This window comes from Crinia signifera, chromosome 5, assembly GCF_055691185.1.
Source record: "Crinia signifera chromosome 5, ASM5569118v1, whole genome shotgun sequence".
In the NCBI taxonomy this organism is placed as follows: domain Eukaryota; kingdom Metazoa; phylum Chordata; class Amphibia; order Anura; family Myobatrachidae; genus Crinia; species Crinia signifera.
Window position 1 is genome coordinate 23,921,101 of NC_139221.1, and position 15,931 is coordinate 23,937,031.

Sequence of the window (15,931 nt, forward strand, 5' to 3'; positions counted from 1 at the left end):
TGTTTTTTTGGGTGAAGGTCCACTTTACTTTCCAAGTGGACATAGAGTTACATTATAATAGTGTGCCGATCACAGCGGGACATGTGAGGGGACACTGTGCACATAACGCAGTGGCCTCGGGGACCCCTGTGACATTCGGCACCAGAAAAACATGAAGAACTCCTGTCAACCAAGTTTAAGCATATAATTGGTATTGTCGACCCTATATCCCAGAAGCGTTTATTCATACAAACCCGCGGCGTAATCGCATCCTGCAATGTGATTTGGACGCAATATTAGCGCTAATCTGATTATAATGTCATTTTATGGGAATAATAGTTTATTAAATCAATATTAAATGATGGCAGCGTATAATGGAGGCTGAGCCGGGCAGGAGGCAGCTATGGGACACAGAACACAGCAGCCATAGACACAGCAGCTCCGGGCAGTGAGGCCTAGTGGTGGCTGCTGCATCCCCGGACCCCGCCTGCTCTCATACACCGGCAGTCCCTGCCCCCATACACCGGCGCCCGCGGTACAGCGCCGATATACGATCTCGGCTGCCGCCATTGGCTGGAGCCTGGAGGTGCGGGGTCAAGGCCGGGGAGCAGAGTGCAGATCGGCCCGGGGAGAGAGCGCTGCCGGGCGGCCGCAGGATGGAGGAGATGCCGCGGGTGGCCGCCGTGCTGCCGGCGGGGGGCACCGGGGAGCGGCTGGGGGGCTGCACCCCCAAACAGTACTGCCCGCTGCTGGGGAGACCCCTGATCAGCTGTACACTGGAGGCCTTCGAGAGGTGAGAGAGCTCCCTGGGGGGTACATGCAGTGTGCGCTGTGCTGCCCGGAAATGTGCACACACACTGCTCGGCCATGTACAGCAGCACACGGGGACTGGATGTGTGGGAGGTGCTCACTCTCACTCTATACACCCACACAAGTGTGCACTGTCCAGGCACACTCAATCTACATACCCTCCAACATGACCTATTCCATTAGGTACAAAATGCTCCGTTCCTGGACTTCCCTGCCAGTGGCAGTTACAGAGCTTGGACTCTAGCACAGTCCAGTATTCAAAGAGGGGGGTCACATCAACTGCCAGTAAGTCCAGGACAGTGATGTTTGGGGTGGCATTAGGTGTGGCCCCCCTTTTTGAATATTGGACTGTGCTGCAGCCTGACAGCTGCAACTGCCACTGACAGGAAAGTCCAGAAACAGAGCATTTTGTACCTAATGGAATGGGTCATGTTGGAGGGTATGAATCTATACACACACATACTGTACTCACTCTCACACTCACTCTATACATCCACATACCATAGTTACCTACCCTCCTGCATTCTGCAGGAGACTCCGACCCTGACATACCAGCAATCTCCCTCATTAGTCTAGCTATCTCCCTCATGTCATCTAGCCCACATTACACTTACATCATAGCTACCTCCCCTCCTGCATTCTGCAGGAGACTCCCTGAAATAGCAGCAATCTCCCTCTCTCCCTCATTAGTCTAGCAATCTCCCTCATGTCACCTAGCCCACATTACACTGTTACATCATAGTTACCTCCCTTCCTGCATTCTGCAGGAGACTCCCTGACATAGCAGCAATCTCCCTCATTAGTCTAGCAATCTCCCTCATGTCACCTAGCCCACATTACACTGTTACATCATAGCTACCTCCCCTCCTGCATTCTGCAGGAGACTCCCTGACATAGCAGCAATCTCCCTCTCTCCCTCATTAGTCTAGCAATCTCCCTCATGTCACCTAGCCCACATTACACTGTTACATCATAGTTACCTCCCTTCCTGCATTCTGCAGGAGACTCCCTGACATAGCAGCAATCTCCCTCTCTCCCTCATTAGTCTAGCAATCTCCCTCATGTCACCTAGCCCCCATTACACTGTTACATTTTGGGAAAAAAGGTATAGTATCTCTTACCAACTGCTTTGGGGCTCATCTTCATTTGGATATAAGTAATTTTACAAGATTTCTCTCAGATGTAGCAGTGCACACCCACACTTCTAGGTGCCACATTCAAAGTCTCTGGTACTTGTTTCCTATCTGGGCGCCCACTACGTTAATTGCGCACCATGCTATTCTCCGTATAAAAATCGGATCGCATCGCATCGGATACCACAAATGCACATACACGATATTGAACGATGCGATGCGATCCAATTTCGTTCCCGCTTTTATGGTTGGCCCATAGGATGGCCCATCTGTAACACTACTGTATTTATTTACCCTTCAAAGCCCTCCCCTTGTCACATCTGCACAGAAACACAGTATTGACGTCAACCCGAAGCGTGGCGAGCGGCGGCGGTACGCGTCCTCCGACTTTTTCATACCCCCACTATCCACGTCGGCGTGGAGTTGAGAATAGAAAGTGTGGCGAGCGCACCGAGCCACCGAGCCCGAAGCGTGGCGAGCGGACGCGGATACTTCACAGGTATCCGTGTCCCCTCGCGGGCTTCACAGGTATCCGCGTCCCCTCGCCACGCTTCGGCTCGGTGGCTCGCTGCGCTCGCCACACTATTCTATTCTCAACTCCACGCCGACGTGGATAGTGGGGGTATGAAAAAGTCGGAGGACGCGTACCGCTGCGCTCGCCACGCTTCGGGTTGACATCAATACTGGGGTGGCGTTAACAATGGAGGCGCATTTTAAACCATCAGGGGGGGTTTCCTATACAAATCGTGGGTTTGCGGGGTTATTACATTGAAATCAATGTCAAATCGGGTCTCAGGGACCATTTCACATTGATTCCAATGTAAAAATCAGGTTGATCGCGTCACCGCATGCGATGCGATCCGATTTAAAATGAAATCGGATCGGATCGGATAGCATCGTATGCCATCGTACATCATCGAGTACCGAATCTGATGCGATGCGATCCGATTTCATTACGTTGCCGTACGTAGAAAACCTGGGCGCCCAGATAGGAAACAAGTACCAAGTCTCTTTTCACAATCTCTCCTTATATGAAACTAGACACGCCCTTTGGGAGGAGCATGACACGCCCCCCTCAATGGGGCGCTGTGTAAAATTCTGCTACGACTTACAATCTCCCTGAAACTAGTTTTCAAAAGTAGGCAAGTATGCCACATACTGTACTCACTCTATACACCCACATAATGTACTCTGGGCCTGATTCCGTACCACTCGCTAAGTCCTTTGCTCGCCCCTCCGAGATTTGCGGACTTGCACAGGGCAGGATTTCAGTCTGTCTGGGCGCAGCTATCTGATTGCAGGGCTCTGCTAAATCGCCCATCAGCGGGCTGGTCCGAATCAGGCCATCAGGCTCAACTTTTTGACTTGTATTATATCTACAATTTCAGTTTCAGGAATTGGGGGCCTAGGGGTCCTGTAAGTACAGGTGTACAGAGAGTAATCCTATACGGCTACTTTCTGCAATATTAATAACATTTTAATTTGATGTTTTAAACCGCAAGGTTTCTGACAAACAGTTCAGGCTCTCTGCATCTTGAAAATAAATTAATCTTTTATTAAAACCTGTAATTGTACCTTCCTGTGTATTAAATCTGCTATTTCCTCCTGTGGAAACGCTGTCTTCGGTTACACGGTGGTTTCTGTTTGCAATAAATGTCTTTTTTTTATAACAGGGTTGGTTGGATAGCGGACATTGTGGTGGTGGTGTCTGCGGAGAGCGTCGATCTGATGAAGGACATCATCCACAAGTACGGTCATAAGCGCGTCACGCTGGTGGAAGGGGGAGAGACGCGTCACCGTTCCATCCTCAACGGGCTCCGGGTGTTTGTAGAGGACCGCTCCCTGGGCGCCGCAGCACCGCAGAAGCCAGAGGTGGTGATTATCCACGACGCCGTCAGACCATTTGTGGAAGAAGATATTCTGCTCCAAGTTACAAGATCTGCCAGACACCATGGTGTAAGTCCCGGCTGCTTCCTATGTTTTATAGCGCTTTAAAGGGAATAGAAGCTGCTGTATGTAATCTACATTAATGGCTGTGTGTTAATAAGCTGAATAATATACAGTGCATTAAATAACTGGCCCACGGATGCTGCAGATACTGCACTATAAATGGGATACGGTAATTTGGTCTACAGCATGATGGTCGTCATGGGTTTAGGTTGACACAAACATTAGGTCGACACAAGCATTAGGTTGACAGTGTCTAGGTCGACATGGGGTTTTTCACTGTTTTTTTGAGCCGACATGTGCCGACAGGCGGTATTTCATGCCCTACCATCCACTAGGGCGTGGTGGGAGAATAAAATAGTGTGCCGAGCTCAGGGAGGCTCTGTGCCCGAAGCATGATGAGGGGATGCGGTGCACTTTAAACTGTGTCCATGTCGACTGTGTCGACATTTGGGGTAAAAAAAAAAACCACTGTGAAAAAACCCATGTCGACTGTCGACCTAATGCTTGTGTCGACCTAATGACCTGTCAATCTAAACCCATGTTGACCTACAACCATGTCAACCTAGTGGTGTCAACCGAATGCTTGTCGACCAACATGCTGTAGACCAAATGATCCCAACACCCCTATAAATAGGCCCTACATCGTTAACAACAAGCAAACACCTGTGACCCCTTACAGCAGGCATGGACAGCCTGGTGTGGGACTACAAATCCCAGCATGCTGGCTGGCAGCAGTGGCAGAGAATGCTGGGACCTGTAGTTCGGCAACAGCTGGAGGTCCCCGGAATCTGGAGCCTGGGGTAGCAGAGGCTGGGGTGATGGGGGGTGAGGAACGTGAATAATTAGCAGCGCAGGTTGGGACTCTATGGTGCATACAATCACATAGCAAAACATATTGTTCCCGGGATTATCCGGATTTTCAAGGATATTGCTCTGTATGTGGGCACCATTGTCCTTCATCAGTCAGCTATGCCTCCAACTTTCCATTCCAGACATAACCGCAGGAGGAGTTGTTGTGATTCCTGCTTGTGTTAGACAAAGCCTTGCAGACGGCTTTCAGCGCTGATTGCTTACTTGGAAGAATGTCCCGGTGTCATCATAGCCTGTGTTATTCCTGCATTTCCTCTTCCAATTACCCTTGTAGGACCTGTCACAGTGTCTGCCGGATGATAGTGCTTCATAGACAGCACCTTGGGGTTTGCAGCAGTCATCGCACCGCTGGTGTTCCACCTGGCGCACCAGTAGCGGTCTAATTAAAGGGCACTTCGGATGTATGTCGGGTCACACTGAGTGGTCATACTGGCTACATAACGTTCTAAGGGGCAGTTTTCATTGTGGATTCGAAGATCCATTTGCAAATTCCGGAACATCGAAGTCTCAGACGTCCAATAATCTGAGACTGAGACAGGCTGGAAGTGGTCAGAGCTGGCGTCAGAGACCCACCCAAATAGACCCACCCAAATAGCTGATATGTTTTCATGAGTTAGACGGCACTCCTAGAGCATCGCTGCCATCGCCAACATTTTGTATCCTTTTATGCAGAGTGCTTGGTTCTGGGAGCAAGGCCGGCAGTGCAGGGGGCTGATATAACACACACAGGGCCTTCTATAACACTTGTTACAGTCTTACAGCTGAGTCCTCAGTTATGGCATAGAAAGCATGGCCGTACATTTACTGGAGGGTCTCCAAGGGGTATTATGTATTCTGCCAGCTTCAGAATGGTTGTCGTGCTTGTCACTGGGCAGAGTCCTCCTACGTCACATCTCCCCTGTCTGATGTGTGTGTAAGAGGTTCCCCTGCCCCCCATACCCACCGGGGGCGAGCAAGGTTTTGAGGATGATACATGTAGATATATTTGTTTCACTGGGTCAAAACACTGATCCCGGCATCCCAATATGGAGAATCTCGTCAGGGGCTCCCCTGACACTAACCCTCCCGCAACCTTACCCTTACTGTGCCCCTTCACTGGTGCCTAAACCTACCTCCCCCTTCCTCGGCCTGACCCTAACCTGTCCCGCAAACTCACCATTCAGGATGTCAGCTCCCAGTATTCCGGCATCACCATTCTTTTGAAGTTCCAGCACCAGTGTACTGAAGGCAGTTGGGATGCCGGCATCGATATACTAAAGGCCAGAATCCTGACTGCTCTCGCCCTTGCATATGACAGAGAGCTGTTCTCTGCATACTCACATACCCACTGCTCAAGAGATCAGTATCCTACCCAAAACCACACAAACACTGATATTATAAAGACCAGGCTGAACAGCTTCACTTGTACACTGCAAATATTAAGCAAGCAATAGTAGCAAGCTCTAACCCCTACATGGGGGTTCCACAACCTCCTAAAGCTCACCTGAGGTGTTATTATTTGGAGTTGCTCTGGGAGTGTTGCCAGAAATGACAGAATATCTGACACAGAAATGTCGGACAGGGGCTCAGACTCTCTGGCTGCGCTACACATAGGGATACCATTAAACCATGTCCAATATATCTTCCCTTATGCTAAGCATTATTAAGCAGAGACATCTTTTCTTCTTAGTTACTGTCTCTTTAACCGTGGTTTTCGGAGAGTTCCACAATGTACTTAGTATCAGCCTAACGAACTGAAACTGTTTCTGTAATTAGCATCGCTGCTTTGTATTGTAACCATGATTTCCGAGGCAGGTACATTGAACCGTGCTAAGCAGGTCTAGACATGAAGGAACGGCCAGGGCAGCTGGCACCGCCATTGTGTACATGTCATTTTACAACAATTTGGCTTCGGTTGGACACAGCGGGATCCGTGCAGTAAATTGTGTTGTTATTCCGCTCAGGAACGTGACGTTTCCGTTACACAAATAACAACCATACATTTGAACCCTCCCGTAATGGCCGGGAGGTTCCCGCAAATCGGGTCCCACTCTCGCCCCCCCGGGAAGGCATGCAAGTCTTACGCATCCCCCCCCAGCTCCCCCCTCCCACTGCATTTAGATTTCCGCGTGGAGGGGTGGGGCTAAAATGATGTGAATCGCGTCATGTTAGCCCCTCCCCCAATCTGTGTACCACGAATTGCCACAGCTGACTGTCATGGGGGAGGGGCTTGGTGACGTCAGCTTTGTCCCGCCCCCGACACGTAGCCTCATTCCACCCGCCTTTCACTCCTCTCCGGGCTGCTCCTGGAGAGTTGTGAAAAAAAGTGGCCAGCTATGACACAGAGGCAATCACAAGGTAGCAGACTAGTTTTTGAAGCAGTTGCTTCGAGCGCGCTTACTAGTACAAGTATATGATACAGAATAAAGCTTCTATGTATGTGGTATTAAAGGGTGAATAATATCCTATCAATACATTGAAGTTAATATGGATTCCTTCAGATTATTTGATGACTCAGGGCCACATGTATCAAGCTTGAAAAAGTTATAAAGTGGAGACCGATAAACAACCAGCCAATCAGCTCCTACCTGTCATTTTTTCATACCCGGCCTGTAATATGGCAGTTAGAAGCTGGCTGGCTTTTTATCGTTCTCCATTTTATCACTTTTTGAAGCTTAATACATCCGGCCCTTAGCGGCTGAGTACTAACCAGTAACTGTCATGGTACAGGCTGTGTTTAAACATTCCAATCTACTTGTTGGTACTTTATCTCTCTCTGCATTATCTCTCTGCAAGGTTTGATACTTTTCCCTCTGAGAGTAAATCCCGCTGCGCTTTGCACTTAATGTTAGCGCTGCTTTAGATTTTTACCTCAAACTCACGAGAAGAGCTTTGGGAATATAGCCATGTTTTCTCTGACAGGCGCCTGATTTAGAGTTGCTCGCCGATCAGCGAATTCGCAGATGGATCGATTTTATTGAATGACTGCGCAATTGTACCGCCGTATGCACATGTGCACGCCCAAATAGTGACAGAAAATGTAGCTCTATCGTAAACACAAAGCGGCCGACTTGTTCTTACTTCAAGATCCAAGTGGGCATAGAGTCAAATTATAATCGTGTGAATTCGTCATGCCCGAAGCATGACAAATGGATGTGGTACAGGTACATGGCGTCTACGTTGACCTATGTCGACATAAATACCCCCAAAAAATATATTTGAAAAAGTTGACTTTTTTGACATGCAGACGTGTTAAATGCCTGCATTTTGACCTTGTCGACATCTTGACCATGTTGCCATATTGAATGTCAACAATTTAAACATGTCGTTGTTTTGACTGTCTGCCAATGCTTGTCGGTAATTTGACTGCCGGTATTTTGAGAGTTAGGAAGTCCCACAACCCATCCGGATGGCTGACAATGTCTAGTTTGACAATAGGCGTACAAGGTCGACAAGACAAAATGTCGACTCAAGCAAAAGGTTGACAAGGTCATGTCCGACATGTCGTCCCTTTCATGTGAGTTTTCACTTTTTTTTTTTTTTAAACAGTGTATGGGGGCTGCTACCCTGTCCACTCCATAATGTTAGCCGGGTACCTAGGACAAATTGTGTTTTCAGCTACAGGTCTTTTGTGGAAGGTGGATGCCACATTTTCAGACCAATGACCAATTCAGACCTCAAGATAGGGGCGGAGCATCTGCTGGTGCAGCTACTACAGACTTGGAGATAAGGGGGGGGGGGGGGGGCAACGCTGCTGCCTACTTCCTCATATTATATTAGCACTGAAGGAAGAGGGGACCAGCATCAGCGGTGCATCAGCCAATCAGAAATGGCGTCCCTCTTCATCATTTCTCATTTGCATGCAGCTTCAAATAATACAACTTTCTCAAGCTGGGTGCACACCTGGTCAACGCCCGCCAACCTATTTGATGATTGGTAGGTGCATACCTACTCACCCATTGTCCAACCAATGTTTCGGGCTTGCCGTCACAACTGGGTGGGCATTTAAATCTTGAGTATAAACGGGTGGGACATGCCCATAAGATGTCCTACTAAATAAATATTTATTATCCTGTCTGTATATCTGTACTGAAATACAGACCAGACTGTGCTAGAAGCACCATAACAGATAGCGACACCCAGGAAAGGAAGAAGAACTGAACAGGTTTTGAAAGATGCAAGGTTTCTAGAAGGAACACTAGAAGGAATTTCTTACTGGGGTCTTAGTTTTCCATTATCTTTACTTCATAGTTTTAATAAGTGACGCTGTTCTCCTGTGAGGCACAACTGTCCCACCCCCGCCTCTGCTGTCAGAGACAAGCAGGAGGATTTTAATGTTCAGTTATAGAATTTGTTTTAGTTTTCTCTTTTTATTCAGAAATGCCATTGAGCAGCAGACTGTCATTATGAGGACGGTCTCCCAGCGTAGACACAATGTCAATACTGCACAATCCTCCCCCAGCGGCTGTTTTCTGGGAGCAGGCAAGCGTACGAACATAATTGTGTACAAACTTCCTGTCACAGTGACTGGAAATACGGAATGTCAGGCAGGCGCAGGAGAAAATCGTATTTACAAACACGCCAATTGCCAGTGTGGCTCAGGCTGCAGCAAATGGAGCAAGGCCTCATGTTGTAAGCAGCTAATCTGCTGTTCAGTCGCAGCTGGCTCTCCAAGGGTGAAATTCTAAAGTCTCCGGATATCTTAGGTCAGTGGTAGGCATCGTGTGTCTCTCCAACATCTGCACTACCCAGCAGCACTGGCAACCGGTTTACTGTTCGAGCATGATAAAACTGTGGTAGGGCATGCTGGGATGTGTAGTTCCACAGCAGCTGGAGTGCCAGCTATTGCCTACCCATTGCCCAAACTGAGAATAGAGAAAGGTATTGGCGAGATGTACTAAGCCTTGAAAAGTGATGGAATGGAGAGTGATAAACCACCACAGCCTGTAACATGGCAGTTAGGATCTGATTGGCTGGTGTTTTATCACTCTCCATTTTATCACTTTTCAAGCTTAGTATATCTGGCCCATAGTTTTTTAGGTACTTGTTTCCTAGCACGGCCACCACGATTTCTATCGTGGTGGTCGTGTCGGAAAAAATCGTGTCGGTCGCGTCGGGTGCATACCAAAACGCACACGACGCGACCGACGCGATGTACCCGATTACTCCATAGGCTTCAATGTTAAAATAATTGAACAGTGAAGCCTATGGAGAAATCGGGTCCATCGTGTCCATAGGCTTCAATGTTAAATTATTTTAACATTGAAACTGAGTCCATTTAACATAGTAAAAAATGGTAAAAGGGCCAATATGGGCCATTTCTCATTGGGTATGGCCCCGTCATGTGTGTAAAAAATAATGGCCCCCCATTGTGGCCGCCACCCCCACGATTGACGCGAACCCGAAGCGTGGCGAGCGTAGCGAGCCCGCGAGGGGCGGCGGTGCGCGTCCTCCGACCTTTTCATTCCCCTACTATCCACGTCGGCGTATGCCAGCAATGTATATATTACTGGCTAATACTGCTAAACCTTAGTGGTGCCTGTAATAAATACATTGCTGGCCTGTGCCAGCAATGTATATATTACTGGTTAATACTGCTAAACCACATTGGTGCCCAGTGGTGCCTGTAATATATACATTGCTGGCCTATGCCAGCAATGTATATATTACTGGTTATTACTGGTAAACATCATTGGTGCCTGAAATATATACATTGCTGGCCTATGCCAGCAATGTATATATTACTGGTTAATACTGGTAAACATCATTGGTGCCCAGTGGTGCCTGTAATATATACATTGCTGGCCTATGCCAGCAATGTATATATTACTGGTTAATACTGGTAAACATCATTGGTGCCCAGTGGTGCCTGAAATATATACATTGCTTGCCTATGCCAGCAATGTATATATTACTGGTTAATACTGGTAAACAAGCTTTATTGGTGTCCAGTGTTGCCTGAAATATATACATTGCTGGCCTATGCCAGCAATGTATATACAGGTTGAGTATCCCGTATCCAAAATGCTCGGGACCAGGAGAATTTTGGATAACGGATTATTCCGTATTTCGGAATATTTTAATATTTCAATGATGTATTTTGAAGTATCTTGCATTTATGCTGTATAAACACATAATATACACACAAATATATTTTATTACCACATAAAATACACACAAACATATTTTAATTGTTCAAAAAACAAGGTTTCAAAACGTGAAACAAAATGTGTGTACTATCTCAGCACTGAATTTGAATGCCAAGCAATCATTGTCTTGCACATATATAGTGCCAGTTACATATCATGTCCCCAGTGATGCTGTTACATATGTCCCCAGTGAGTTTTTAGCAAAAAAATTTTTTTTTTTCACTTTCTGGAATGTCCGTATTTCGGAATAATTCGGATAACGGATATTCGGATACGGGATACTCGACCTGTATTACTGGTTAATTCTGGTAAACATCATTGGTGCCCAGTGGTGCCTGAAATATATATTTGCTGGCCTATGCCAGCAATGTATATATTACTGGTTAATACTGGTAAACAAACATCATTGGTGCCCAGTGTTGCCTGAAATATATACATTGCTGGCCTATGCCAGCAATGTATATATTACTGGCTTATAACATTGGTGGCCAGGGCTCCGTCTCCGTACTCTGAGCAGGGCGGGGGGCGGGGCGAGCAGGCTGTGTGGCGGGCAGAGGGAGCAGCCTCCGTGTGGAGCAAGCCAGCCCATACACACTAGGCGACTTTCAGCTGAAAATCGCCTAGTGTGTATGCCCCACCAACGCAGCGCAGGCTGAAAGGTGATAGTCTTTCAGTCCGGCTGACCGCCGCACTCCCTCCCTCCCCCCTCCCCTGCTCTAGATCATACTCACCAGCGCCTTCCGCACCGCTCCGTCAGGCTGGCTCCACATCCATTCCACAGTCCACACTGGAGGTTGCTCCTCCGCCCGGACACACAGCCTGCTCGCCCCGCCCACTTGTCCGCACCGCACCGCCCCGCTCTGTCACTGACTGTCTGTGGCAAGTTCACTTCAAAGTTCAATCCAGTCCACCGATGCCCGGAAGCACTGCTGGCGGCCGGCCTGACCTCTGAGTAACCAGGCCGGCCGTCAGACATGACAAGCCGGCCCGACAGAGGGTGGATTGGGCCGGCCCAGCGGGTTTTATCCCGGTGTCCCGGTGGCCCAATCCGCCCCTGGATGTACCCGAGTACTGCTTTTTTCAAAGGAAATCGCGGTCATCGTGTGCCTTAAAGTTAAGGCACACGATGCCCGCGATTGTGGCCGTGCTAGGAAACAAGTACCGTTTTTTATTTACTAAAATTTTAGCTATGCCCCAGATCAATGGGGAAAAGGAAAAAAAATAAATGACAAGCTTTGTTTCTTTTTATTAAAAAACTGTTCAAACAAATGTGCATCCTTTATAAAACAGATGGAGCAGTAACAATCTATGGACATAACTAGATATTGAGGATAAATGCTTCACAGTTATGTTGGTGACCAGACTTCCTGGCTCCTGATCTGTAGGACGTTCTCCATGTGGAGCCTGAGATGTGTGATAAATAAGGACAGACCGTACAGTGGTCAATTAAAATACCAGCGGATACGGAGCAATCCCCAACCGGCTTATCTAATAGCAACATTATAATTGCGGCATATAACCACTGAGGGGGATCTTGGTAACCCTTAATAGCTGGAACACTGTCTACCAAAATAGGCAGTGTATAGTAAATCGTTTAATTCTGGAATTACTGTTAAACATTGGGGGGGGGGATTCAATCCCAGGTGAAATGTTTGCCAGGTGAAAAATGCGCTGGTAGTCTTCTGTCACACAGTGTACAAAGAAGTTGTGCCTTTCCCATGTGTGGCAAATATGTTTAGTTTACAAAGTAGAGCAACATGTTAGTTAAACTGATCGCAACACCCACCGAACCTTACGTGTGCTAACCAAGGCTTATGGGGCAGATTGTATGTCAATGTGCACGTATGTTGGAGTAGCACAAAAGATTTGGGGCCAAATGTAATAGTGTGAGAATCAGAAAGTGAGAGATTTTGGGATATTTTTGTTTTTGCCATGTAAATATTTGGATTTTGCCATGTAAATGTTTGCCGCTTTAAAAAAATCTTCCACTTTCTGATTCTCATACCCTACTACATTTGGCCCTTAGTGTTATAGGGCCTACACACATACCGATTTTGGCCAGTGATATAGCATGCCAGATTTAGCATAGCAGATTTCCTTTGAGCACAACATCATCTATATTGCTTAGAATGCGCAAAATGTGTCAGCGATATGCCTCAGCGATTCTGCTAAGTGATTAAGCATGCCAGATTCTTCTCAAGCATTGGGAAAAAAAAAACTAATTTAAATAAAAATGGGCAGTTCAAAGGGCTGGGGGAGTTCTTGGGGAGTTTTAAGGGGAGAGAAGTCAGGAGAAGTGTTGCAAAGAGTACCTGTACATAATAGCACCTTACAGAGTGTTTGCAGCACTTTCTCTTCACTCCTCACCCCTTGAAAAAGATTATTTTTCAAGGGGACTTAGGGGAGAGAAGTCAGGCGAAGTGTTGCAAAGAGGAACCATACCTGTACATAATAGAACTTAAAATTAACAATAAATTACATTTTGAAATGAAATGACACCATACCGTGTTTTTTAACATTTATTGAAAATACTCTTTTAAATATATTAAAAGTATAAAAGTGAACACCACTGGGTTCATCAACAATATCAGGCCGAGAAATGCCTCTGGGCCAAAGACTTTTCAAACAAACAAAGGGATCAGGCCAACAAACTCACAACAGTATACTAGAGCCAACAGAAGTGATGACTCACAAAATGTGCAAAGAAGAGATAGCAAAGGTAAGGACAGTCTTCAGTGAAGGACACACAAGAGTGACTGATATCGCATCATTCTGGAGTCAGGGCCAAATGACGTATCCAAGCAGACATTATAGGTTACAAGGATTCGAAAACGCATGGAAGAAAGAGCAATTTTTTCAACTTAAATAATTTAGATTTTTTTATTTTATTTTATTTATAATGGATATTAAACAGCATCGTCCTGTGCTTGTGTACTCGAGAACGCTGAGTACATTCCAGTGGACAGAGTGCTGGTGGTGGCTGATGTGGCCAGGTTGGGTGAAGGGGCTCCCGTCGTGTTAGGAGGGGCAAGCTGCGGAGGAATTGCTGGCGGATTACTATAGGGTTGGTGGTAGGGATACTGTGGCGAGGGTCCGCAAGATGCGTAATGCATCGGGTCGCGCATTAATTTTAGGTCATCAGGAATGTTTTTATCTTGGGCCCGAATTATTGCGTCGTACACGATGCATTTGAATTTTCGACGGGTGTCGTCATCCATTGAACGCATCTCCGAGTCTACCGTATTTGAAAACTGCCGAATTGAATCAATAGGCTTATTAAGCCTTGCCTCCGCAAATTGAAAAAATTGCTCAGAGCTGCCGGCTACAGATCTTTTGGCTGTCTTCTTTCTCTGCCTGGGTGGTGGCGTTGGCAGGGGGGGTAGAGGTCGAGGTTTCCACTTCCTCACACTCTTAATCTGCAGCCGCTGTAGTCTCGGACGTCTCCGCAAACAGCTCCGGAGTAGCATCCTGTAAAATAAAATACGTTAGGACCATGAATAATGATGACATGTCGCATATCTATATGTGTTCAAACTTACCAGATCCTGGCTCTCCTCCTCTTGCCTAATTGGAGGCACAGGATCCATGTTATTCTGTCCATGCGTTTTCGAATCTTTCTCCAGCAGGAAGTGCATCTGGTCGTAGTACCATAACGTTGGCTTGTATACGTCATCGGCACCGGCTCCAGAACTCTGCGACTCTGTCACTTTTGCGTGCTCCTTCACAAAGACGGTCCTCAAATTCGCTATCTTCTTCTTTACACATTCCATGGTGGCATCACTTCTGTTGGCTTTAGCATAGGTCAGCAAAGCATTGTAGGCCTGATCCCTTTTCTGCTTGTTTAAAAAGTCTTTGCTGGTAATTTGCCACAGGCATTCATGGGCCCGATAGATGTCAATGAACCCAGTGATGAATTTTTTAGATGAATTTTGCTTTGCCATTTCTGTGTGAATAATATGGTATAAAATGTAAATACATAATTAACAAAAATGCATCCACCATTATGTACATAAACAGTCCAAACTAGGTCAGCTTACAATCTATTGTCTCTACCACATGTACATGCACACACATTCACTGTTGTTGTTTTTTTAGGGGGTTTGGAAAGACAATTTACCCCATCATAGACATGCAAGTAAACAACACATGACTGGCTTTTGCAATGTGCCATCACCCCAGAGCATGCAAGTAAACAACACATGACTGGCTTTTGCAATGTGCCATCACCCCTCCCCAAACTTGCGCTGGGGGCAGCGGGCATCACATGACAACCTCACCCAGAAGCATGCTTTATTTTATAACATTGGTGGCACAGTGGTCGACTCACATCCCCCCAAAGAACCTGGTGCCCATATTCTTGCGCTGGGGGCCGCGGGTGCAGCGGGCATCACATGACACCCTCACCCATAAAGTTTACATTGGTGGCACAGTGGACCCCTCTCATTACCACCCCACCCCACCTGTAATCAGTGCGTTGGTGGTGCATAGTGGATAGCATAGTACTTACCAGCTCCGGAGGGTTCACAGCGCGTGGTCTCTGACAGCATCAGCATGTGCAGAATGCAGAGGAGGGCTCAGGGAGTGTCCAGATGAGGAAAATCGCTGGTCACTTGAGCACAAAAAAAAGACACCACACAAAAGGCGCCCGATATGCAGGGTCTTGCTAAACGATTTTACTAGATTGATGGGACATGCTCATTCTTCTTCTTATTGCGATTTAGACGCGCGGGGCCGCGCATCTATATCGCTTTAGCCTCCACACACACACCGATGTATGCTTAGTTTCTAAGCGACCTAGCTAAATCGCTTAGAAAATGGCTCAAAATCGGCATGTGTGTAGGCCCCATTAGTCGTTAGTACAGTGGGGATTTAAAGTTTGGGCACCCCAGGCAAAAATTCATTTTAATGTGCAAAAAGAAGCCAAGGAAAGATGGAAAAACTCCCAAAAAGGCATCAAATTACAGATTAGACATTCTTATTTTTCTCCATCATTTACACTTTCAAAATAACAGAAAACAAAAAATGGCGTCTGCAAAAGTTTGGGCACCCTGCAGAGTTTAT

At 46.9% G+C, this 15,931-nt stretch overlaps 1 protein-coding gene across 5 annotated transcripts in view; it reads left to right on the plus strand.

Annotated features, from left to right (window-relative positions):
• The first annotated feature begins 356 nt into the window (after nt 1-356).
• Nucleotides 357-15,931, plus strand: part of CRPPA (CDP-L-ribitol pyrophosphorylase A) — a 300,601-nt gene continuing 285,026 nt past the window's right edge. The window contains exons 1-2 of one of the 5 annotated variants that reach the window (XM_083186792.1): nt 357-772; nt 3,596-3,878. In XM_083186792.1, the coding sequence (XP_083042918.1) occupies nt 636-772; nt 3,596-3,878 (420 nt within the window). In that variant the 5' untranslated portion in view covers nt 357-635. The remainder of the gene's footprint in view (nt 773-3,595; nt 3,879-15,931) is intronic. The other 4 variants (XM_083186788.1, XM_083186789.1, XM_083186793.1 and 1 more) reach the window with 4 other exon arrangements.